This window comes from Ceratina calcarata, unplaced genomic scaffold, assembly GCF_001652005.2.
Source record: "Ceratina calcarata isolate Rehan_Ccalc_2016 unplaced genomic scaffold, ASM165200v1 scaffold40.2, whole genome shotgun sequence".
In the NCBI taxonomy this organism is placed as follows: Eukaryota; Metazoa; Arthropoda; class Insecta; order Hymenoptera; family Apidae; genus Ceratina; species Ceratina calcarata.
The window spans coordinates 328,859-354,711 of NW_017163422.1; the positions used below are offsets into that span (position 1 = coordinate 328,859).

Genomic DNA, 25,853 nt, shown 5'->3' on the forward strand with positions numbered 1-25,853 from the left:
CGAATAACAGCGGCCAAAGAGAATGGACGCGACCGGGGAAAAAAATATTTCGCACACATTTCATTCCGAGTTCCACGTTGATGTTATGCAAAAAATTCCGGACGAAGCGCGTATTCGCGTATTTGTCAATCGGAAAACTACTTCCCGTGGCGAATCGTCCCGATCTTTTATTCCAGTCGCAAACAAATATTGAATCATGCAAATCCCTGAAAAAATCTGAATTGCGGAATATTTAGAGAATGCTTGAAAAGCGTGAACATAAACTGCGACATCGTCGGTGTGCGTTAGAATAAATGAAAGGAGTTACGCGACACTATAATCTTCCAAATGAAAGGAGCTTATTCCTGTACAAGCTTTCTTTACACGAATATCTGTTCTATTCTCAATCTCTGTTTTACGAAATTAAAACGCTCACTCTCATTAGCAATAGTATTTTCACATGATCATAAAAGGGAATGCTAGGATATATCTAATCCGGCATAATCACGGAAAAAGGAACGTATAACGGAACAGAAGAGAATTCCAGCGGGCAACTCGTTCAAATATTCATGAATTTCCCGGACACCCGTTGCACATGTACGAGACGGACAGAGTAGCAGCAGCAGACCGAAGGGTACACACGGAACACGGCACGAGTACAGCTCGCGTACCCACGCCCACGCGTGCATTTGAATAGAGGCCGCTAATTAAACTGAAATTGTTCATAGCGTGGCGCGAACAATATTTACAATGTGACCGCGCTCTTCCGAGTTCAACGTGAAGTCTAAAAACGGAAATCATGTAAACGAGAATCGAGAAACAATAGTGGTTTATTGTGAATTCTATGAATAGTCATTTCCTGTGATTTACGTTCACTATGTCGGAAGCAAATAATTTTACACAAAAGATGATTCACGGTGATCAAAAGAAAACGTGAATATGTCGATTTTAAAATGAAGCACGATTTATATGTACATAGATCGTAATTATTGTGAATGGGAATTGTATAAATCATTATAAGTATCCTCAGAGAATTTCGTCGTCTTAGATTTAAGCTATGCTTCCTTTTGAAACAAAATAAATTAAAACTAATTAAGAAGGATCATATTTACCAATTTGTTCCTTAGTCAAGGCAAAGTAGAATCTTTATATTGCGAAAGTTTCCGATTGAAAATGATCAATGTTTGAGCCGTTCTTCCTATGGTCCTTTTTAATACACTGTACACTAGCTTCCCGAAAATGGAGAAACCCCGGAAATCATATCAAAACACAAACTTTCCGATTCCGACCGACCCTCGTGTTATTTTACATCGAGCGTATACACAATTATCCACCTCGAACGAAATTAACTGCCCCGAAGCACAGAAACAACTCCTGTACGACCCTTCGCTATCAGAAGCTACGAGCACGTTTGCTCGCGAGGAAATTTTCCTAGCGTGGAAAGTCTGTCTCTGGCCGACGCGGTGGCCAATACCGGCAATTATACTTGTCGAAATTACCGAATCAAATATTAGCTCGGAGGCCGGGAAAAGGTCACAAATAATGGGGTCTTAAATTAGAATAGAGGACGGTGAGCGGTGATCAAAAGGTGGAGGAGACCGGGTGGTGCGCGCTCGACGACCGCTATAAAAATCGACCGGGTGACATTCATTGAAAGCATACGGCATGCCCGATCGTTTGCCGGGTAAACTCGTTTAATTGAGAACGGGGGTGAGTACGATTCGTGGAATCGTCGCAAAATCCCTTTCCGCTGCTATCTGCGTTTTGCACATGCCACCGATCGAAGTTAAAATTAGCAGTTCCGGCGAAATCGCGACGCCTAGGCTTGCCCCTCGCATGGAATTACGATCATTTTTCGAATCAATCATCAACGCTTCGAGCGATTTCGATAGATCATGCGAAAAACCATGAATATTAAAAAACTAGAGGTAAACAAAAATCGGAAGATATTTAAATTTATGATTCCACGGAGAAATGTATTCGTGTATATTTTAAACTGAAAAGAATGATTGAATGAACAGGTTGCACTCGGGAAACACTTGTACGCTCTGCTGGGTCAGGCAGAGAAAGCAATATCAGTTGTGAATGAGGTCGTGTCGTTTGTTAGAACACGTTTCGGCCAGCTCTGATTTGAATTTGCAATTCTATTGGTAAGGGTACATATTCCTGAAATTCGAAGAGTCATCTTCCTGTCTGCGAAACTCGTAACTTTTCAAACGCTTTTCAAGGGAATTGACTGCAGTAAAAACGTGAACTACGGGCCAAGGATTACAAAGAGGCGCACGCGTCCCGTATTTACGTCTCTTTCCCCGTTCAACCAGATCTCTCGTTCTGAGAGTGGACAGAGCGGGGGAGAGACAAGATGAAAAAGCTATTTCACGACGTACAGGTACCTCTTCCCGACTACTACGACTCTCAAGACTAATTGTATAAAAAAGATGTGTGGAACAAAAAGTATCAGAGTTTGAAATTGATGATTCTTCATCGTGAATTCTACTACTGAAAGACGCGAATCAATATGATTCGGTTGAATCGGAGTTAAATTGCGACTACCATTGCTGCTCAGAGAGTCGCACTTCACATTCGTGTATAAGGTTCTATTTCAATATTAGCATTTCATTAATTAGTACATTCACGATCAGTAAGTTCAAATGGAGGAAATAGAATTGAAGTACGAATGAAATTTTTTTTAAATTACTCTCTCGAATCTCATGAATATCTATAGTTAAGAAAAACAGTCATTTCTACGATCAATCAGCAAGGAAAATATAAATAAATTGAACCAATCGTAAGTATCCGTGTAAAGGAAATAGCAATCAGTCTCCTTTATTGCTTAAAATCTGAAGTATAAAAGATAAGCTACACTAGTAGTGTTATGTAGAATCTTCTTCAGCCGCTGTACACTGTCGTTCAAAAGTCTGGACTAAACGATAACGTAACGTTCGCAAGCTCTCAGAATAGACAGAGATACCCTCCTTTCTAATAATAACGTCGTTATTAATAAACAAAGAAAGTTATGATCTTATGACGTGTTTAATCGTTGAATAAAAAAAGTGTGACGTAACGCGAAGCGAAGAACGTTTGAAACTTTCAAGCTATAGTACACCTGATGAAAGAGTTAAGGTTCCCCATGGGACTGAGCCCCCCACCTCCGTGCCCCACCCCGTGGCCCGAATAACCGCGGCGTTGGCGTAGGTACGTACGTGATACACGCGAGAGTGAAACTTGCAAGTTACCGATGGAAATCAAAGTGATGGGCTTATCCTACCTTCTCTCTTTCGCTCGTCCGCTTGCACGATTTATTGAAACGAACGCGCGTAGAGGTTTTCGCGCGTAGCGACGGATCTTGCAGCCGGGTTTGTCCTGCTGGCTCACACGACGCGGCTCCGGGACGAAACGAAACGAACGTGGTGGCACATATACACAGAGGCGAAAGAAGGGGGAGAGCTATCTTCCAACCGTCCATTGGCTCTAATAGGATAATGAAACGTGAATCATGGATGTACGGCGGACGATTATATTTTTATTGTGACCCACGCTCAATTTATTCATTATTTTGTTGAGGCCAATATCATTGGTACGAGGTGTAGGAAGCCATTGCGGTCGGAAAGCATCGCTCGAGAGTTCCTACGGGTCCTCGTGCTATTGCTTTTTATTATACGTACGCCGTCGAATTAGAAAATAAACCGCGCAGACGCTGCTGCGTACACGGATTGGCGACGTCCTACGATACGATTGTAACGACCGTCTAATTAGCGACGACCGCTCCGTTGGGAAATTGCGCGGTCGTACCACCGGTTCTTTTGAGCCCCGTGCGCTTCCTACGAATCTTACTAATTTAAAAAGATTATGCCTCGACGTCGCATTAAACGACGTCGCATTGTATCGGTTCTCCGATCGATTCGGAGACAGTAATCGTTTTCTAATTTCGCGCTCGCACAGGCACAGGCTTGACCGCAAGTGAAACGAGTCCGAGCTATCGTGACGTGCAATTGTCGATTTTCGGTTAGCGCGCGAACTTTCGAGGACGCCGACCGGAAATCAACTGCACCGAAATTGTCCATGGCCGAGAACTCGCTTCCGGAACGTTTCGGCAATCTACATAGACCGTCGCACTGTCCCAGTTACATCATTTTCCAAGGAGAATGATCGCCATTCACACAAATACTAAAAGCGTTAAATGCAAGAACGAACTTTCGTAACTTTCACGAAAACTCTACTTAAAGTATCTCGCGTTATAATCATTACTTCGATATAGTTATCACTGGTGGGATATACCGTAATGGCCATTTATGTGAGAACAGAAAGATTTGTGAACGGAGACGTGGACGCGATGATGATAGAGTGAAAACTCAGAAAATACGTGTTCGGCATTGGATAAACGCGAGAATTTAAGATATCAGCCAGCACGTACGATATGTGAAAACTTGGGGAAAGAAAGTTTAGGCGAAAGAAAAGTTTACAATCACGACTTGCGAAATGAGCGAGGGAGCTTTAATTACTCACTGTCCATCTTTTCCTGAATCGTCCACAGTATAAAATGTAATTGCACATCTCGTGAAACGTCGTATTCTCTTATTATTTTACCCTCCGTAATCATCGTTATGGTGAATGCACATAATTAAAATGGAAAACATACCTTTTCCACGTTCCTCTTATAGTGAATGACGTAAGTAATAATCCTGAACATTTTTAGATACAAGAATTTTTTTATATCATTCAATCTGCACGACGAAATGATTAATACTTCAACCTTCCTCCCATTTTATACCTCTACGGATGAACAACTCACTGTATTTTTCCACGAATACATAAATCTGTTTAATCCCGTCACAATTAAGCAGTAATTTATGACCGCTGGTTTAATTCCCGGCAAGGAGAACAGGAAAATAGAATTAGAATTTTAATAGAAACAGTTGGCGAAAAAGTTCATTTAGCTTTTAGCGATGTGAACCGTGCGTGCGTACGTACAGGGAAAATAAATGTTCGCGGTAGCGTGAAAATGTCTGATTATGAGATTGACTTGGCGCAAAGCCGATTCACTCGACAGCTGCGCGTGATTTTAAAATCAAAATGTGACGTTCCACCGCGAAGGTGATAAACGAAACGCGTCACGGCAGGATATTACAAATATTCGTGAAACGTGGGACGCAGTTCCCTGCGCATAACTCGTGTCTTTGGTTGATTAAAATTTACCTCCGTTCGCCGAGAACAAAAGATTATTTGAAATTTAGAATCGATGGCCTAATTATTGTGTGACCAGCTCTGAAACTGATATGAATTATTTAATATCAGTTTACGTTCATAATTCAATGAAATGAATCAAAGATAATTTAATGATATTTACCGGGAATTAAATATTTATTAATCAATCCATTCGATACAATAGAACTTAAAATTCAATTAATGACACGATAAAAATGACAATAGAATTGGTCAAGAGCTAGGAAACGACATGTATACATATATGTATATTCTTTTTATTGTCGCTCAATGAAGTTTGTGAATAGAGAGTATAAAAGCAATGTTGTTCCCGAGATCTTTTATCATCATCGGTCGACAAGGGAAACATGGAAAAAACGGTGATCTTGTCGGTGCAATTTCTCAAGCAATCCATTTACTCCTCCTGCGTATTCACAGCGATCTAATTTCTCCTGTCATCAATAACATTCGTATCTCCCCTTATCTAATCTTTCGGAATCGCTGTATGTTTGCAAGCCCGTGACAAAACCATTATCAGCTATTTTCCTACATCGTCGTTATCACGAGTGGAGGAGCTTCCTAGACTCGGCAAACATTAAACGAACTTAATTAAAATTGAAGTGCTTTTCCCAAATGTAACGCGTCGGTATCAGATATCGAGCACACAGCTTAGCCTCCAATTTACCAAATGCTTATCGATCACCGATTAGACGTAAAGAATCGACGGGAAAAGAACAAAACACAGAGATGCTCGATCTTTTTTTTCAGGATAAAAAGTCGCAGCGGAGGAACGTCGGTCGGCAAGAAATTTCTAGGTGAAGGCCCGTTTTCCAGACAAAGCAAAGTATGATAAAAAGTACGTCCAATCTTGTTACGTGCCCTCGACGTCGCGGCGGACGTGCTCGAGGTCGAGGTAAGGGATGCTCGTAGGGCCGGCCTGATTGATTTCGAGGCGGGGTTACACGGAGCCAGCCTCACCTCTCTCCTAATCGATACATTTGTACATGCACATACGGTTTATTGTGCCTGCTAACTGCATAAATACACGGACGCCGGCGCGCGGCTCGTTACGTTTAACGAACGTGGTCGTATCCACTGTCGTCTAGACAGGGACGGGCATGCAAATTCGTTTGCTCGTAAGAATCGCCTTTAATTTTCGTAATTACTCCCTTCTACTAATAGTACATTCTCGTACTACAAAAAGTTCACGAAAATATTCGTTACCATCGAAGTAACAATAATAATAATCTACAAAATTTTATTCTTTTTGTATGTACAGTGACTCCTATTAGTGTTCGAGCACACTTTACTATGAAATAACTTTATTGATATTTGTTTATATCACATCCCGTTTGAGTGACCAGCAGTAATCAGCCAACATATTAACACTCCACTGGCTTCGATACCGTCTCTTTTATGTACGATATGTCCTGATAAAATCGCTCAGCAAATCGCTTTCGGGGAAAACGTAAAGAGGATTCATGATATGTTACGAGAACCGATCATCTACTCCCACATTCCCCAAAAACTTTATGACAATTTTCTTTCAATTGAACTTCATAAATTAAGTTCTATTGTCTCTTCAACAAATTAAAGCCCCTCGTGTAGAAACGATGTCACGTAAATAATTTAATCGTGGTTTCAATTATTATCTGAATATATTCTATAAAGGATGAGCGAACAGATGCGAATGCAACTATCAGCGAATCAATTAACTGTGGAAACGAACGAGGAATTATACTCCGTTAGAACGAACAAATTCTTATTGAATTTCATCTAAATCCGCGCCGATTATGCGCCGCAAATTTCATTAACATTCGCACAACGGCGCGCGTTACATTAACGCGAACCGCGTTGCGCAAACAATCGCGTTTTGATTTAATATATCCCTGTCGTGTACGTGCATGCATTGAGCTCGGATAGTGCGAAATGGGTACAAAAGGATTGTTGTTCTTCGTATTATGTATATGTTCAGAGATCGATAACCCAGTTAATATACGCTTACATAAGAAAAATTATTAATAATATATTTAATATATTTTTGTACGGTTTAGATAAAATAGACACATTGATGTGGAAAATAATAGTACAGAGGGCCCGAATATTCCCTGAAAAACCATTGTTTTATACTGCCTCTCATGACGAATGGAAGTAATTAAAAACTAAACAAATATCTGATCAATTTCAACGACCCTTTGTATTGATTCTGTTTTTGTGTTTGGAATTTTTCCCGATGGATGGTTTGGAACGGCTGATAATGCTCAACGATGCTTCAAACAAATTGTTGTAGGTATCCATGGAGCAATAATTTAGCAAGCTGGTAATTGCTGCCTAAATTGAACGTTACGATACTGTTTGCTCAACGACCAATTTGTTCGATCGAAATAACGAACCAATTAACCATGTCATTAGCGATTGGCCCGATTAACGCATTATCTTATATCGAGTACTAATTTCGAATTATCCGCTCCGTTCATTGAATTCCTAAATTTCGATTGCCGCCACTTATACCGTTCCGAGCGTACAAACGATAATTTCGTACATTATCACCGCGTAGTTACGAGGGTGAAAAATGCCTCGCAGTTTTCGGAGACTTCGCAACATTTATACAACTTTAAGCGTCCCTAAGAAGAACGTATGCGGGAAGTTTCGAATCCACTGAATCCGAAGTAGAATTTTAACTGTCAAAGTCGTTAGCTTAAGCGCGGGCAATTTTATTCGTAGAAAACATTATACCAATCGATCATAGAGGTCAATGTTAAATAAAAAGCTCAACGAGATATAAATTTATTTTCTTAAAATACCGTCCAACTACTCGAATTCAAGAGAGAACACGATATCCGATCTGACCGAACCATCGATCTTATTTTCATCCCTCGTCCTTTACAGCTTTCATTTTCACAAGAGCAAGAATTTCGCGACGCTACCCAGACAATAAGGGTCAATTTACCATACGAACGATATCGATTCGTGGCTCGACGCACCGTCGGCAGATTTTTCCGCGGTACGACACCGGGGCAGCCTCGTTGAAAAGACTTCTAATTAACTGAAAGGAAGAACATATCGACAACACGCTCACCTCGCGAAGCCCGCGTCAAGAGACGTGGGCGGTTAAAAAGCAGTGAGAACCGGCCGAACGATCAATCTATTTTTGGACCGTATGTTTCCATAGAAGGGTGATTCGTCAGTGAGCTTCGCGAAGGATAAAAGACAGTTCTTTAGATTTTGCGACTGAAACCGCACCGAGACGAGTCCCCTCGCAATTTAGTGGATAAATGCGGAGATTAAAGAGATTTATAATTTACCACATTCTGATGAATACACGAGTATATTAAAATTGTATAATCGACGTTTATCCTGCAACTTTAAATCTCAAGTTTATTCCTACCATTTCTCTCATGCATTCCTCCCTGATATTCTAAAATTTCCTCGCGTCTCGCAGACGCGTTGCTTTGAGAAAAAACTTTACCAGAGGGGGTGGAATTTATTGATTAATCGTGCCCAAGAAGCGTTTAGCGAAGACGTATTCCTCGAATATTTATGGCACGCGGAGACGAGAGAAAGACGAGATCGATGAGGGGATTTTACTGAGAGCCAGGTTTTTTTTAAGGTATCGACTGTCGTGAGAATTTGAGGACGAACGACTCGAGGCACGACGGAATGAAGACCGTGTCGCGTATACGGGGACACGCAAAGTGACTTCTCGCCGGATCGACAGGATCCACTGTCTTTCTCTCTCCCGCACTGGCGTATGTGTTTCGAGTGCGTCCCCTTTGTAACACCGGCGACTCTCTGTCGTAATAGCATTGATGGCAAAGCAATTTCCATTAACTAGCCAGCGAGCAAGCCAGCATAAATTGTAATACCATTATCATACCTAATTACGCCGATGCACTTTGACACGAGTTCGCATGTCGTAATTCATAATGCAGCAATTATGTCTAAACGGTTTTAAACAAACGACACGGGACGGACGCCGCCTAATTAAGCAGGCTAAGAGATATGCTCGAGATTGAGGTTTAAGTAGTCACGGATGACAATGGTCAGACGTCTGAGCTCATACGCGTGCGGTACAGAAAGTATTCGGTCGCTGTGTAAATAGTCGTAATACATCTCTGAGCGTGGTAGGAATTTACTTGCGAATTAAATGAGAGGAGACAACGGTAAGCTCCGGCGTCGCGTGGTACACGGTGTGCAACAGTTTGCAATTAACCGCGCTCGGCTACCTCTGCCGGGAGGTGTCCGATTGTACGACGAGCTGTTGTATCAAGTTGCTCGCGGTTTAAGGAGATCGAGATGGTAACGAGCGAACAGGCGGAAAATCGACTGCGGCGAATACGATGAGCACCCGAGTTAATTTTCATAATTCACCGAATGGAAAATGATATGAATCGTTTTCAAGAGCTTTGCGCAAACGTCGGCAACAACGTTTCAACGTCGTTGAGCCCAGAAAATCCTACTGAAATCAACGAAACGGTATCCGCGCGTTGTCTGACGTCTCTACAGAAAATCCCATAATTTCCATTAACCCGGGAAATGAGTTTCACGGGATTGCAAAGGGGAAAGAACGTGGGCATCGTTAGAGCGAAAGGCTCTGTCGTGGAAGAGAATGCAATGGTAACCGGAAAAAAAAAGACGATCATCTGTTATATTTCGATTCTAAAGTTCTGTCAGTGAACGACAGCGAAGATAGTCTTTACGAGGACGATGAAGGAAACCGAGTAGAGAGGAACGTATAAAAAAGAGGAAAGCGCTTCCCTTCCTGAAATGTATGTCATTCAAACGGGATCAACAGTTGTACATCTATTGAATTGTATTTTACGTTGTATTTATGTCTACTACGATACGTAGGATACAATTGTACACGTGAATCCAATGCGTTTAAGATGAAAACTTTCCTTGCGCCAGTTCTATGGAGAATCTATACAGCCATTTTTCTTTATCTCCTTCTAATACCGGATATATTTAATACGAAATATTGAAAGATAGATAAATTTCTTTGATATCCACTGAAATTCCACAGGCAAGGTTCCCATTCATACGAATCTGCATTGAGACGTGTCTTTTTATCGAAGAATCTTCTTACTTTACCAGGAATCTATTGCATTTTTTAAAAACGGTTCTCTTGCTTTTGAATTTAATGCAATAAGCTCAAGTAACAATATTGAGAAGGGAATAATGTCTGAAATGGTTACGAACGACGTTGAGCTCTTTTATCATAAATAAGTTTGTTAGATAATATCGCTTTCATTTAATATAGTCTCTGAGACCACAGCTGTTTCAAAACGTTTATGACATCCAACAAGGAACTCTTCATCCAATTTATTGCAGAAACTCGTTGAACAGGGAAATGTATTTCCAAATTAATGTAATTTGTTCCTTGTAAGAACAAAATATCAACATCTATTACGTTCTTCAATTTATATTCTTCCTATACTATGTCTAAATCAAGCTTGATTTTGACATTGTCATATGTAGTGGGAAGCGTATAAATTGTATGACAAATGCAGTTTGACAAATATTACGCTTATGCATTACACGGGTGGGTAGCTGCATGAAATTGCTTTAACATGATCTATTATCTCATTAACATAACGATCCATCAATATTACATTGGGAATGTTTTTTTTAATCCACTCATGTCATCGAATTACGATTTATGATTATGAAACAATTCGATCAATTACGATTACTTGCATTTGTTTGACGCAGTACAATTTTATGAGAAAAACAGGTTTTAATAGAGGTATTAAGTCTGTAATATCTTTAAGTATCACTGTATATATTCACGTAGTAATCTTCGGTATTCCTCTCAGTCTTTGATCCCAGCAATTTCAATAGGCATGAAAGCCCGATCAAATATAGATGCAAAGGAAATAAATGAGAAATCTATTAGATTGATGTTCTGTGAGATCCCTGTTCGCAGGATTTGAACTGACGCATCGCGTAGCGTTGGCCTAAACAGATACGCGAACATAAATCACCGTTTGCTCTATCCTCCACCGCTTAGCGAAGGGTGAAGCAAGCTTGATTGGCAAGTTAGAGCTTAGGACGGCGGCGGGTCGGTCTCGGGAAGTCCGGTCCGGTCGATAGGTCACAGTGTGAGCAAACATAATTTCGGTAGTGCTTACAAACCCTTTCATATATTGCTCGCGGGGGCTGAAAAGACGAGGGCCGCAGGGTTAAGGGAAGGATTTCGTTTCGAGATTACTCGAGCCTCCGGAAGAGTCTAGCCACGCTGATCGATAATTGAATGGATCCGACGAATATCGAATATTCTCGGAGCTGCATCGAGCAATTTCAGCCCTCGTATCGGGGAAAGACGAGTGCGGTGGCAAAGATGACTGTTGAATCTTGAATGAAAAGATTCGACCGGACGGTGAACCTATTGAATGCTCGTGAAACGTTATTTCACCGTCAAGTGGTTTCAGGATGACTCGTTAACATTCGAGGTGATCGATAACAGATAGTTACTTCTGCTTGAATATTAATGTGCGTAAGTTTAATTAAAAATTACACGACTATTCGACTATACCGTTGTTCAAATTTTACCCAAAATTAATCAATTCTCTTGAATCATTCATTAATATCATGTTTCTCTTTAATTGATAGTTAAGATAACTTAAAACTTCCAACAAACATCTCACTGTATAAACGCAATCTATTCCTTCGATATTAGATAAGGTTATCGTAGAATCGTATCGTTCGTAAAATGACGTCGACGAAAAAAAATACGTCGATAATCAATACGTGACGCAACGTTTCCGAGACCCATTAAATGTATAATATATAAATGAAATGTACTTACCCTTAAGCTCCATGTCCGTGACCTGATCCGCTTTGTAGGTGACCGTATCTCTGCGATCTCCAACGATGAAGTGAATATTCGCGTATTCCTCGTCGTTGCCACCGGTCCCGTTCCTCGTCTCGAGGTCCATGGCCAAGCGACTAATTTCGGCCTTGAACCGGCTTCCGCTCCTCTGTGCTCGACCTTGCGACAGCTTGCGAGGCGACCCGGCCTTGCTACTACTCGGGGCTGCAGGGAACATTCACAGCAACTCATTCAAACAGTAACCGAGGAGGGTAGTAAATGAATTTTTCAACTTTAATTCAATCTCGTTCACCCCGAGTTCTTTCCACCGGATCCTTCGGTCACATCGAAACTTCACTGATACCAATCAATTATAAATTAATGAAAAAGTGGTAAACGGTATTTGGAAAGATTCACCCTTAACGTTGTTACAATAAACGAATAGTTAACAAGAAGTGAAACAGATAGTGGAGATAGTGAAATATTGATCCACATTAAAGTGTGTCGTAATAAAGTTACGAACTCAACTCTTTTATTATTACATTTTGATTACTTAAACGAAAATGAGGCAACGTTGACAAAATTTTGATGAAACAGGAAGATCAGAGATTTTTAACTTTAATAATAAACTCCCAAGAAATTAAGTTAAATGACGTAAGTTACACGACACGGCGACATGAATTTAGAAATTCCGGGTCACTCGGAAGTGGTTACGACGTGGTTACTAACCTCTGGTCGGGTGTAGAGGGATGGTAGTATCCTCAGCGAGCTCATCGTCGCATCGCCGCCCCGGCGGCAACAACCGGGTCACCCCCGATTATTGCACCTGTCGACCTCGTACCTGCCGTGCGCAACACCTGCAGGGCGAACGATTCAACGTTGCAGGATCCCGTCGATGACCGTCGAGCCACCAGCCGAGAGGACGACCGCTCGTCTACTACCAGCTCGCGCAGCGCTCCTTCATGGTCCATTCTACGAGTCGAAACAAATTTCGTTTCCCGTTAGCCTCGGTGACTTGTTCGATGTATACGTGCGTACCTACATTCTCAACGTACGACGTGTATGTTCTTTCGAGCAGCTACTGATATCGTATAATCAGTCTACGTTTCAGCTGATAATTGAGAGTACGTCAAAGATAAAAAAAATTTTAGAACATACTAAACAAAATTACATATGATTTCGATTACCTGCTATTAAACTACTTTATATCTATAAAGTACATTTAATCGATTTTAGCTACGATCATTTAAAACAAAATAAATAAAATATCTGTTCCTCCGCAATAATTATTCATATCTCTGTACATTCCCGAAAGTAATCAAACAGCATAACATTACGCCTCTCCAAAGCCATATCAAAGAATCATCCGACTCGTATAGCCATGGGTTGAATATCGATGATACGGTTCAATTTTCGTACACGTACAAACGTAACCGGCTTCGGCGGTATAGCGATTACGAATTGCAGGCTACACCCAATCTCTCACGATAATTCGGCCCGGCAAATATCGGGTTTCCGGCTCCTCGGACTTTGAAATTTCCCGTAAACATCACGTACGGTCGTTGCGGTCGCAGGAGCTTGGCCATTCGTGGAAAAGGAACCACGTCTGAACGTTGGACCAGAAACAGAATTTGATTACAGACCATCAACAGGTCGGAACTTTCTCACTGCTCGAGAGACGTACATATATATAGTATTTACCTGCATTGTATACCTGTATGTACAAAATGGATTGCTAAAAAATTCACGAGGAACCGACGCAAAAACCTTGAGATACGAACAGCTGGTGTCGAGCTTCCGAGAAATGGTTGCACGTTTTAAAAATTGAAGAGATACGAAAGCATCTACGGGTTCCCTAAATTTTTAAACAGACGACGTGGTCTGATAAATATCATGACCGCGGATTTTGAATTTGAACGATTTTTATGGAAAGTCCATTGACAAATATGCAACAACTTAGTGAGAGAGAAAGGGCTGTCTATCAAACTTCCGCGACATAATTAAGTATAAATTACTTCGTAGCAGACGTGAGCGAGTATTAACCTCGACTGAACGTCAGGAATACAATTTCGTATGGAACGTTGCGTGGAAATAAAGAGGCGAGTTATATGCAACCTAATGAATCCCACACGGTTGTTAGATCGGACAAAGGGTGTTAGCTGCGTCGTTTAACATCAGAAGAGCGAATTACAATTTCGCTAGTCCAGTCACTAATAATGCACTGACATTAAAATGCCGTACACGTTCGTTTGTTCTTCACCCTATACGAGACTACCACGCCCAGGTGTGGCGTACGTTGGCGGAGGAAATTTACGATTTCTCTGCTCAAGGCCGCCGACGGAAATTAAAAGGTCCGACACATCGTGTCTCACCTTTAACCTGCGACCTCAAACGACGGCTCGATCGACGAAGACGGACATAGCGCACGGAAGCCACCGCCGTCGACGTATATTTATGATGGCGCTCGTCAAGGTATATTCTACTCCCAAACGTGACGCGACGCCACCCACGCCTGGAATAAACGAGACGAAATCGGCTGTATCCACGTAAAGGAACAAATTCACTTGATATTCACCCCTTTTCAAAGATTTTCTATAAATTCTTTAATTATAGACGATAATAAGGATCAGTATTATTTTTATTATATATTTATGAAATTAAACGAATCAATAGTGTATTAAAAAATGAAATGATTCAATATAAAGTATAATATTATTATGAAATAATCAGCGTTTGAATATGAATACTACAAATGTGATATTTGCAATGAATGACTATTTCATTTCCGTAAGTTCATTATACGACATTACATCATACGGTATGAAAGTTCAATGTTCATTCATTCTAATGAAATGCGAGTCATATTACCCTTTTGTCAAATCAATAACATACGCTCCCGAATCCATTCAAATCGACGCATTTTCTCTTCATTGGTAATTTATGTTTCTATTCCGCTCAGCATATTATCTTTTCGTTCAACATTTTCATCATTTTTTTATTTTTTCCAAAAACATGACTCGACAAGCTCCGGAGTATATCTAAATCTCGCAGCATCCGGATTCTGGTATTACGTAACCAGGATTACGGTCGCACGAAACGAGCTGCAGCCAACAACAATTTCATGAAATTTATCACCACGCGAACGCAACCGTGGAAGCGTGATTTTTAATCGAGGGAAAATCTGTGAGCGTACAGCGACACAACATTCGCGACCGCGAAGTGCCATAAACGCCCCCGCAATTGTCACCGCAGCCTTTCCAGCGCGATCAGATTGCACGTATGACAATAATGACAGTAGTAATATAAACAGTATTACCGTAAATAACTCGGATGTAAATCTGCAAGTATAAAGTGCAAAAATGCATAAAACGTTGTTATACTTAATGCGTCTATTTAAGGGAAACCGCATATCTGAATACAATTGAACGATCAATGTTGAAGTTTAATTAATCAAACCAGAAAATTCCGCGTGGTTTTAATTGAAATGGCGCAAAGTTTGCCCATGAAATTGAAATAAAAGAAGCTTTAAATAACGTATTTCACGTCGAACTTTTACAAAAACATGCGAGCACCAGCATGATTGATTGCGGAACTTTTGAATATAAAAAAAATCGTTGATTATTTAACGATCAGCCGGCTCCCGGACGGAAAACGAAATAAAAAGAAATAATAGAACAATTGTTTGTAGGAAGCGATGTATACACGCGTTCGCTGCTGCTACCGCGGTGCAGCTATAGCGCGTGTTATCTGTTCAATTATTTATCGATGGTCCCGTCAAATCAAACATTTGCCGGGAAGAGTAATGCGCGTTCCTCCTCGAATGTAGCTCGGCGTGGCTCGCGAGACAGAAGGTGTCGAGCGAAATTTACAGGGAACCTGTTGCGGGACAATACCTGTTACGGTGCGGGTGAATCGCGGCCTCGCTCGGATGATTTTCAATTCCAGCTCCATCGACGGTGCAAAATCCACATGAAAATTCATGGTGTACACGCGCCGAACCTGTCCCGGTTTCCCGTCGGAAGTACGCCGATCCGACGCGGCACGGCAGCGGTGCCTTTAATTGGATCGAAATGCTCGGCGCACTTGATAACGTGACAAGACGTCCACCCGAACGCGACGGGATACAATCGAATCGTGGCGCGTCAAGCCAGCAAGATCGAAGTCGACGTCGACGACAGCGTCGCTGAAAACAGAGATATCGCGCCGCCCTACACCTACGAGCCGATATTTTCTAAACGGAGAAAATCGCGTGCAAAACTTGTATCGATCATAGAAGCTTGACGTTCAAATAAAATTTCTCCTCTCTGCAGCGATTATTTTTCCCTTATTTTTTGTCATTTTCCTATCTACAATCATACACGGAATTTGTTCGGCTGTATTATTTTGTATTTTTTATTGTATTATCAGTACTGTCTTATATATTTCAATGGTATATATATAAAACGCAACTGTTCGATAATATTCTGGGATGTCTCTATTAAGAGTGATTTTAGAATTGAAATTATTGATTACGTAGGAATAAATCGAAATGGTAATAGTTTCTGTTTGGCAATTCAGATAAGAGCTGCGTAACACGTTTTATAACCCTGTTTACACAGTGAATGGTACGATAATGTACGATACTCATAGAATCAGATCTTAAATTCCTTTATACTTCTGTGACAGGCTCATAATCGATTGATGTCTATAGATACAACAAATACGTAGCATAAATTATTAATACAAATAATTTTATACGTTTGTACAATGTTATTTTATTAGTTCAGAAATCGCGAAGTAGACCACGTTCAGTCGTTTAATTTTCTACGGCACGTTCTCTCACTTCTCTTTTCATCAGAACATCCATTTGACGATAAACCAGTTTTCTGACTTGGAACGATCATCGAATTTGTTTCGATCATCACGTATCAAATTTCATCGACGAGAGAATTCTCGACGCAGCGAGATTTCGGGTGAAAGGTCGGATTTCGGTGACTTGTGAAGTTATCGCGAACGCTCTCGGCTAATCAAATGGAACCTATCGGACGCGCGCGTATACGTACAAAGGCAGGAAGGGAGGCAAACGGTGACCCACGTGAACCGTGGCAACGGGAAAAGGGTGGAAATGCCGTAAACCAATCGGTATGGGTAACATCGAGAGCAAAGCCTGCGCAATAGCTATCACTCGCGAGGCTATACAGACGAAACACCTTTTCTAAATCGCCCAGCATGATTAAACTTCCAATTCTAACGTTTTATATTAGTACCGAAAAAAGAGGGCATTTTTATAAAAGCATTCCTTCCGCCTGATCCTGCATTTTAGCAAATAGTATAATTTACGAAGAAAATTTCACTTGCACAAGAATTACTATTAATTTCATAAGCTGAATTATAGGAACAATATGGATATTCGCAAAAATTGAAATAAAATGGAATCTCGCATAATCGCAAGAAAGATGGTTATTAACTGCGTAATTCCCCCACGCGTGCGAGTGTAGCATCGTACTTCAAAGCAATTGCTCCGAGCGAGTTTCTTACAATTTAATTCATACTCAGTCCACGAGTACACATGGAAAAAACTCACTGTCTTTAGAAAGAAAGTTCTTCCTTCTTTTTCGTTCCGCCCCAGCGGTTTACTTTGTGATGTCTGTAGTGAAGAGTAATAAGGAAATTGCGTTTCAAAGCAATGACATTATGCAACTATATAAAATTATGTGATAATAATCTGTGTTGCACATTTGCCATTTGAAAAAGAATAATAATAAATGGAATTGAAAAGGATTTCACAATTTCAGTAAGTGACGCAGTTCGCATTTTTGCAATTTAGCAAATTTTAAGTGACTATATACAACACAGTGAGTATACGTTTAATTCGGCAAATTAAATTAAGCAAAAATTCATCATGTAATTTATTGTCGACATTAATTATAAAATATATATCTTCGTAAAATCAAAAATTTATTCAAAGAATTGAAATAAAAAGGCTATTGTAAGTTGAATCTCTGAATCTGAAATAAAAATCGAAAACTCCTATTCTGATAAAATACAAAGAACGGAATCCTATTTCGTTCTCAAAATCATTCTGATTATTACTGATGACCCTAACGAAATCACGAGTCATAGGAATCGATGCGAGAGAATATCAAACGGTTCATGGAACATTTTGCGAAGCGAACGACCGCGTAATTACGCATTCAATGAGAGCGGAGCGTTGTCCAGGATGTGGCTAGAGGTACTCGAGCCGATGTTAGGAAGGCTTCCTCGAATGCAAATTACGCGGTCCAGCGACAATGTCACTCTCTACGCTCGAAACAAAAAGCGTGAACAAACACTCGAAAATGCAGGGAATTTCGCTCGCACTCACTACCAACGCCATGACCCAGTTTCACGGATCTAATTAACTGTGAAACGAGCAGCCACTGTCGTTTGTTTTCCTTCACAAGATGCAGGACATTCTCCATCTATTCATGTACACCCCACTCGATTATCCGATCTTCCTATCATTTATCGTTCATCTCATTTTAGTGGTTTTCGACACGAGCCAGAATTGCGTTTACACAGGGAAAGAGAGAATCGATTTTTTTTTAAATATACGAGCGGACGATGAATTAACTTTTTGTATAATATATGCAATCTCTTTTACACTAGGGTCATGTAAACATGTACGCAATAAAACAAAAGAAACAGCAAACACTGTTCGTTTCAATCCAAGCACAATGGGAGAATTAAAAATGGAAAAAAGAAAACCAGCGGAAAGATCGGTTGGCGAGTGGGAACGAAAAGTTCGCCGAATGCGAATAATTTTTTTTTCGGTAGCCGGTACGTTCTCATCGAGATAATTTCGTCCGGACGAGAACCAGAAGCTCGACGAAAAAACTCGGCTCCACGGGCTACGGCGGGGAACATTAACCGCGGTCCAGACGATCGTTCGCGTCTCCTGGAACGAGCCTCCCCGCCGTGAACCGGCGCGGCGGGCTCCTCGGCGATGACTTCCATCGGGATGACTCAGGGAAAAAGGAAACGTGCTAACGAGCCCCGGTCAGCATTAATTGTAACATCCTCCCGGCGGTGGCGGACCACTTCCGTCGCGCGATCGCCTCGCTACTGAAACGAAGGAAGCTGTCAAGACGACCTCAACGCCCACGCGCACTGCGCCGGCTGTAGGGCCTCTTCTCGACGACCGGCGACTTTAACGCCGCTTCCGAAACCTTGTTTAATTTGCTGCAAGATCCGGTTGAATCGACGAATGACGTATCCTGGCCGACTGAGAGAAACGGAGCACCTGACTCTTTTATTTGCAGGGAATTTCGCTCGCACTCACTACCAACGCCATGACCCAGTTTCACGGATCTAATTAACTGTGAAACGAGCAGCCACTGTCGTTTGTTTTCCTTCACAAGATGCAGGACATTCTCCATCTATTCATGTACACCCCACTCGATTATCCGATCTTCCTATCATTTATCGTTCATCTCATTTTAGTGGTTTTCGACACGAGCCAGAATTGCGTTTACACAGGGAAAGAGAGAATCGATTTTTTTTTAAATATACGAGCGGACGATGAATTAACTTTTTGTATAATATATGCAATCTCTTTTACACTAGGGTCATGTAAACATGTACGCAATAAAACAAAAGAAACAGCAAACACTGTTCGTTTCAATCCAAGCACAATGGGAGAATTAAAAATGGAAAAAAGAAAACCAGCGGAAAGATCGGTTGGCGAGTGGGAACGAAAAGTTCGCCGAATGCGAATAATTTTTTTTTCGGTAGCCGGTACGTTCTCATCGAGATAATTTCGTCCGGACGAGAACCAGAAGCTCGACGAAAAAACTCGGCTCCACGGGCTACGGCGGGGAACATTAACCGCGGTCCAGACGATCGTTCGCGTCTCCTGGAACGAGCCTCCCCGCCGTGAACCGGCGCGGCGGGCTCCTCGGCGATGACTTCCATCGGGATGACTCAGGGAAAAAGGAAACGTGCTAACGAGCCCCGGTCAGCATTAATTGTAACATCCTCCCGGCGGTGGCGGACCACTTCCGTCGCGCGATCGCCTCGCTACTGAAACGAAGGAAGCTGTCAAGACGACCTCAACGCCCACGCGCACTGCGCCGGCTGTAGGGCCTCTTCTCGACGACCGGCGACTTTAACGCCGCTTCCGAAACCTTGTTTAATTTGCTGCAAGATCCGGTTGAATCGACGAATGACGTATCCTGGCCGACTGAGAGAAACGGAGCACCTGACTCTTTTATTACATCACGCTTTTTATCTCATTCCGATCGTTTCTACAAGGAATTCGTGAACTCTTTGAATTTTCCTTGAAACTGTCCAATGTAATTATTAGAAAAGATTCTCCACGCTTCACGATCCCTTGTCGCCTTTAAAGCGCTCGGCTTGCTTCCGGTCCCTTCTTATAGAAAACAATCTTACTCATCCAAATGTATAACTTAATTCTTTAAATTGAATAATATTCCTCATCCTGTTCATCTTTAGTAACATCGGAAGTCCAGTACCTATGAACATCTATTGCTCAATCATTTTTAAAAAGTAAAGTTGTTTACTACGTGATAAATTAACGATTTTGACCATTCAGAACCCTTCAGTTTTCATTACTCTAAGTACGTCATTGGATCTCGTCAAAATACATGTAGAAATAGAGGAACCGTGTAAAAATGGTTTCGATCCCTATCTTTTTATCGATAAACGTCAATTAAACGATTGATCGTAGAGAATTCATGAACGCGTGCAGTGACGACTCAATCTTGACGTCGGAAAGCCACGACCGCGCGTTCTGACAACGTGTTAACGCGATTTCAGCGACCCGAAGCCGGGCGAGGCGAAGCGACGTTGTCGATCGCGCGTTATCGGTGTCCGACAAATTCCCCGGGCCGAATCGCGTCACGCCGACGCTGCCTTAAGTGCATTACGCCGTTTACGAGCCAGTGGCACTCTCGTACTGGATACAGGTACCATCGGCATTAAATTTCGACGCACGTCAGAGATCGTGCTGCATGCGGGCACGAGACAAGTGGCACAAACCTCGCCCACTTCCCTCGCTTCCCGCGATTCTGGTTTTATTGCACACACGCCAATAAAATTCAGTCGAGTAATACCCCTCCTGATAAACTTTACCGGGCGGACGTAAGAGAGACGACCGAGAAACGGTTACACTCTTGCTTCGGAATAAGCGTACATCCCGTTTATCGGCGATTTTGCACTGCGAGCGAATTCTAAATTTACGAGGGCACTATTTAATTTTTATTAATCAATAAGAATGTGAAGTAACAATTTCTTTTTCTAAGGTAATTCAATTTAATCAGATTTAATTATCCTTAAAAGCGAGATTCTTCAATTTCGTTGGAAAAGATGAAAATGCCTGTTATGGGAAAAATTACAGGGACTCGAATGTCAAGGCAGACGAAGCTCTTGTAACAAGATTTCTTATTTCGACATCGCAGGCGACCTTAATAATTGTGCTTTAATCAAAATTGTGACGAAATTTCCTTTGATGTCGACGATCGTCTTCGTTCGAACGAACGAACTAATCCTCCAGAAAGATATCACGAATAGTCTGAGTTTATTTTAAACAAATAATATTTATAAAAATAGGATCGATATTTTAATGAATTATTATTATTTAATACCGCGATATATAGTTTTATCGTTGCAAAAAAAATTTGTCAATTTTGCGATTACTGTTGACGTTGCAAATGGAACCTCATCGAGAATTTTTCTTTGCTCGTTAAAAAAAGAAATGAAAGACGTTACTGTTCGTGCTTCGCGTTGATCGCTGAGAATATCGAAGGGAAGCGATGAAATACCCAGCGACCGAGCATTTCCTTCTCACACCCTCGGGAAAAATCGTTTCGAGAGGTAAAGAGGAACGCGCAAACAAGCTCCAGTTTCCTTTGCCGCTTTTTGTATTTTTCTACCATTCGTTAGTACTCGCCGCGGTGATATCGCGTAATTATTGACATCTTTCGACGATCAAGCGTGTTGCCTTCGAAAGTCGTGAGTATTTTTAAAATAAAATAAAAGTGAAATAAAAGTGAAATTACGAAGAAGCAGTATTGAAATATCGTTTCATCATTTATATCATGTATCATTATGTCGAGGACGACGCAGCTTATTTTATAATAATGGCGCATAAATTGATAATACTGACACAGATATTAATCTCTCATAACTTTTGATTAATACGCATTATTATTAATTTCTGTAACGCGCCTTTACTTTTTGTTAATTATTATTTATCTAAATTATCATTTACGTTTCGCTTGTAACTTTCTCTTTCATCTTCAGTATTGCAAAACATCCAATTAAACGCGTACGCGATTTTCCTCAAGCAAAATTTCCCAACAGGATTTTCGCCTAATTTGAATCTTTTGTAGAATTTTATAATTTAATTAAATCAAGGAATAAACTTAACATTCGCGATTGCTCGAAATTCTCTTAAATTAATGTTGTCTTGAATTACTCGAAGTTTCCTTTCTGACATTGAGAGAAAAATAAGTATCCTGAACATGGCAAGAGCGACACTCGAATGGTTCCACGCGAAAACAAGAATCGAGGCGCCGCCGCACCGCTTCGATAGTCGATAATCCTTCTTATTTCCTTGGCGATCACGTCGGTTGTGACCATAGCTTTACGTGCAACAATCAGGTGCAGTTTTCTCTGCAAACAGACATCCAGTACAGCTCCAGTTACGTGCGATACGATTAAACCCTTCCCAGTTTTCGCTGAGGCTGTGTTTTCGCAAAGGCTTTAGGGAAACAAATTATTCGCGAATTTTCGGATTAATGAGAAAATTTGATACGTATGAAAAAACAGAGAACAGCTTCGAAGAACGCTCCAACTCGAATTAAATTCATGTTTAATAAAACTTATCTTCTCTTGTTCGCAAAATAGTAATAGAGTAAAAATAACTCCTCTGTCGCGACAGGCGAGTAGTGGAAACTAAAATAACTTAGACACTTACTCGCCGAACTTATTCGACACGTATGTTTATTGAATATCTTATTTTCAACGTTTTCTTCCACGAAATATGACGCGTCCACTAAGAATTTCGAATTAAACTCAGAAAACGCTATATATCTCTCGAAATACATCAATTCAAGCATGTTTTTGCAACGCTGTAGGAAATTCGAGATTCATCGGTCTGACTCGCGATGTAAACTGAAATTCTCAAAGTCCCGTCGTAAATCACACGAGCCAAAACATACTGTTTCGCAGATCAGTTTTAGGATTGAAGTATCCAGAACTCGCGTTCGATCGCATTACTTCGAGAGTAAGCAGACGGTAAGTACACGTTAACGCCGTCAATCGATATTCGTTCCGGCAGTGAACAATGCATATTGTTAGCACAAAAAGGTTTAAAAGTAATTACCGGTGCGAACGTTCTACCATTGAGAACGAGCAAGAACCATTCGGTAAAACTAACATATCATCAATAATAAGTAGAACAAGTCGAGCTTTGCTTTTCTCGTAAAGTACGTATTAATAAGCTCGGGACAACTAGGAGAAGAACGATAAAAACTTTTAACGGAACGAATGAATTTTAAGAATTTGAATAAATCTCGAGATAACATTTAATATTAAAATAATTTGTTATAATTTTTAGAATTCCTTTCATTTAGACAGCGTATATCTATCAGCTAGTAGCTATAGTTTCCAAATTGATCCATTTCCTACGAACCATTATTGAAACTAAACAAGTGGAACAAGTCTACCCATTATTTACCTCTCAACAACATAAACCCGAAAATGACTACTTTATGTAAAACGTAACAAAAAGAGAATCGAACCATCTGTTATCTAAAACCATAAACTTCGCCAATTTTGCCCACGCGACTTCATCACAAGTTTTACAGCCGCGTTCTCTGCTTGCTGTCGAACGGCTGTACAAACTTTAACACTTTCAGACCTAAACGAAACGCTTTAGAACGATCGATACTAATGTGGCGCGAACGTCGTCTGAATATCGTCATAGAGGATACTATCTGCGTCGCGTAGCATCAGGCATATGAATAAATCATAGCAGCCGGGTCATCGTAATCGTGCGATTTCAGTCGTAGTTGACTACAATAAGAATAACATTCCTGTGTCAAAAACGGAATTCGATTCCTGTCCGGATCTCCTTGTTTCGATACTAATTAAACCCTCGACGCTTTCGCACACCGCTTAATGAATAATTAAACCCTTCCGCCAAACGAATCATTTATTAGCTTTCAGTGGATGAATGTTGCATACTCAGAGACGAATGCTAATTACTCGCATATCTGTTCTTATAACGAAGTTTTCGTACACCATTCTATTAATCTAAAATTACTTTTATTGAAATGAATAATGAAGTAATCTCGGTATTAGGAAGAATTCGACATACTTCATACGTTGAAAACTGAATAATTTCTACGTTCCTCTCGTCCAGGAAAATTCTCTGAGTTTGATTCAGAGTTTAATAGGGAACTATGTTTAATAGGGAATGTATGTTCATAAAAACCAATTAATTTACTTCAGTTTGCACAAGGCTCTACTTTGCACACAAAGAATTTTATTTAAACTTCAAAAATTCGGAATGAGATATTAAAACCAGGAGAAAATAACGAAATGAGTTTCAATTCTCGTAATTTCCGGAATACAGTTTCAACATTGAACTTCATTTACAATTTCAAAATTGCATAGATAAGTATTGTGGCGCAATAAATAATGCAGGATAATAAAAATAGAATAATAATTCAAAATAGATTCATTAATACAATAATAAATCAACATTGATTCGCTGTCTCATAGAAATGTTCGAATTTTGCATATCCGTTCCGCGCAGATATCTCGGATACCATAAATTCAACCGTATCTGTACGACTCGACTAATTTCCCAGACCAAAAACTGCCAGTGCCAGCGATACGGTCGCGGCGAAAAAGTATCGGTTCACTAAAATGGCGAAACCACGAGGTTCGATCTAATTTTGCGGTCCCACGGAACAAGAGAAGGCTACGAGACCGTTTCGTTTTCCTCAAAAATTGGTGGGAATCGAACGAACGTGGAAAATCCGCTCGGCGCCAATTAAAATCCGTCTGCTGTCGATCGTACGTACACGTAGGAATATTTCCGTGGACGTGGCGTGTGTTGCGCGCAATTAAAGCAGCACGCGCGCGAATTATTAATCCCCGGACTCCTCACCCCGCGTTTACATCGAAATGAATCGCGTGATTAAGTCGACTGGTGACGACGCCGAACTTCGACCGGGACACAATTCGTATCGTGTTCGAGGACAATTTCGGCCTCTCGACATAATGCGCTTCGATCTGTGGCTAGCGCCCAGCCGAGGGAAAGTATTAAAGCTGCCCGAAGCAATCAGACGGATCGCGTTTCTGGATAATTAACGGGAATGAATTTTCGTCGTAGATGGAATGCTTTATGTTTAATAGTTTGCTGATAAATAAGGGGACGAGGGGAACAAAGAGAGACGAGGTAAGAGAATAGGGTGAGATTCTTTGCAGTTAGAGCTTGATATGATAGAGGACATTTGATATCGTTCTGAAGGATGTGTACCGTGGTCATCTGAGATTGGTTGCAGGATCCTGAGAGCCTTTTTGTTTTCCGTTTGTTGATACTACATTCTCGCATGAAAATGCTTTTTATATAAAAGTGGGAAAATAGAAAGAGAGATCGAGTCACAAAGGGAGCTCTTGCAATTAGAGTAAGGAATAACGTATCATGGTAAAAATATGTGTTTGCTGGAATTAATTAAGCTCGAGTTACACAAATAAGACACTATATTTTTCTCTGAAGCTGTTTTAGACCTGGGATCAAATGGATTTAAGTAACCTACTAATTTTGGTGAAATTATAATGTTCTCATTGCATAAGGCTAACTATAACA

General features: G+C 40.8%; 1 protein-coding gene across 3 annotated transcripts in view; it reads right to left on the minus strand.

The window, feature by feature from the left end:
* Positions 1-25,853, minus strand: part of Pde9 (phosphodiesterase 9) — a 112,299-nt gene that overhangs the window by 23,909 nt on the left and 62,537 nt on the right. For all 3 annotated transcript variants that reach the window (XM_018027097.2, XM_018027095.2, XM_018027096.2), the window contains exons 4-5: positions 12,722-12,964; positions 11,990-12,217 (exon numbers count right to left, since the gene is read on the minus strand). In XM_018027097.2, coding sequence (XP_017882586.1) covers positions 11,990-12,119 — 130 coding nt within the window. In that variant the 5' untranslated portion in view covers positions 12,120-12,217; positions 12,722-12,964. The remainder of the gene's footprint in view (positions 1-11,989; positions 12,218-12,721; positions 12,965-25,853) is intronic.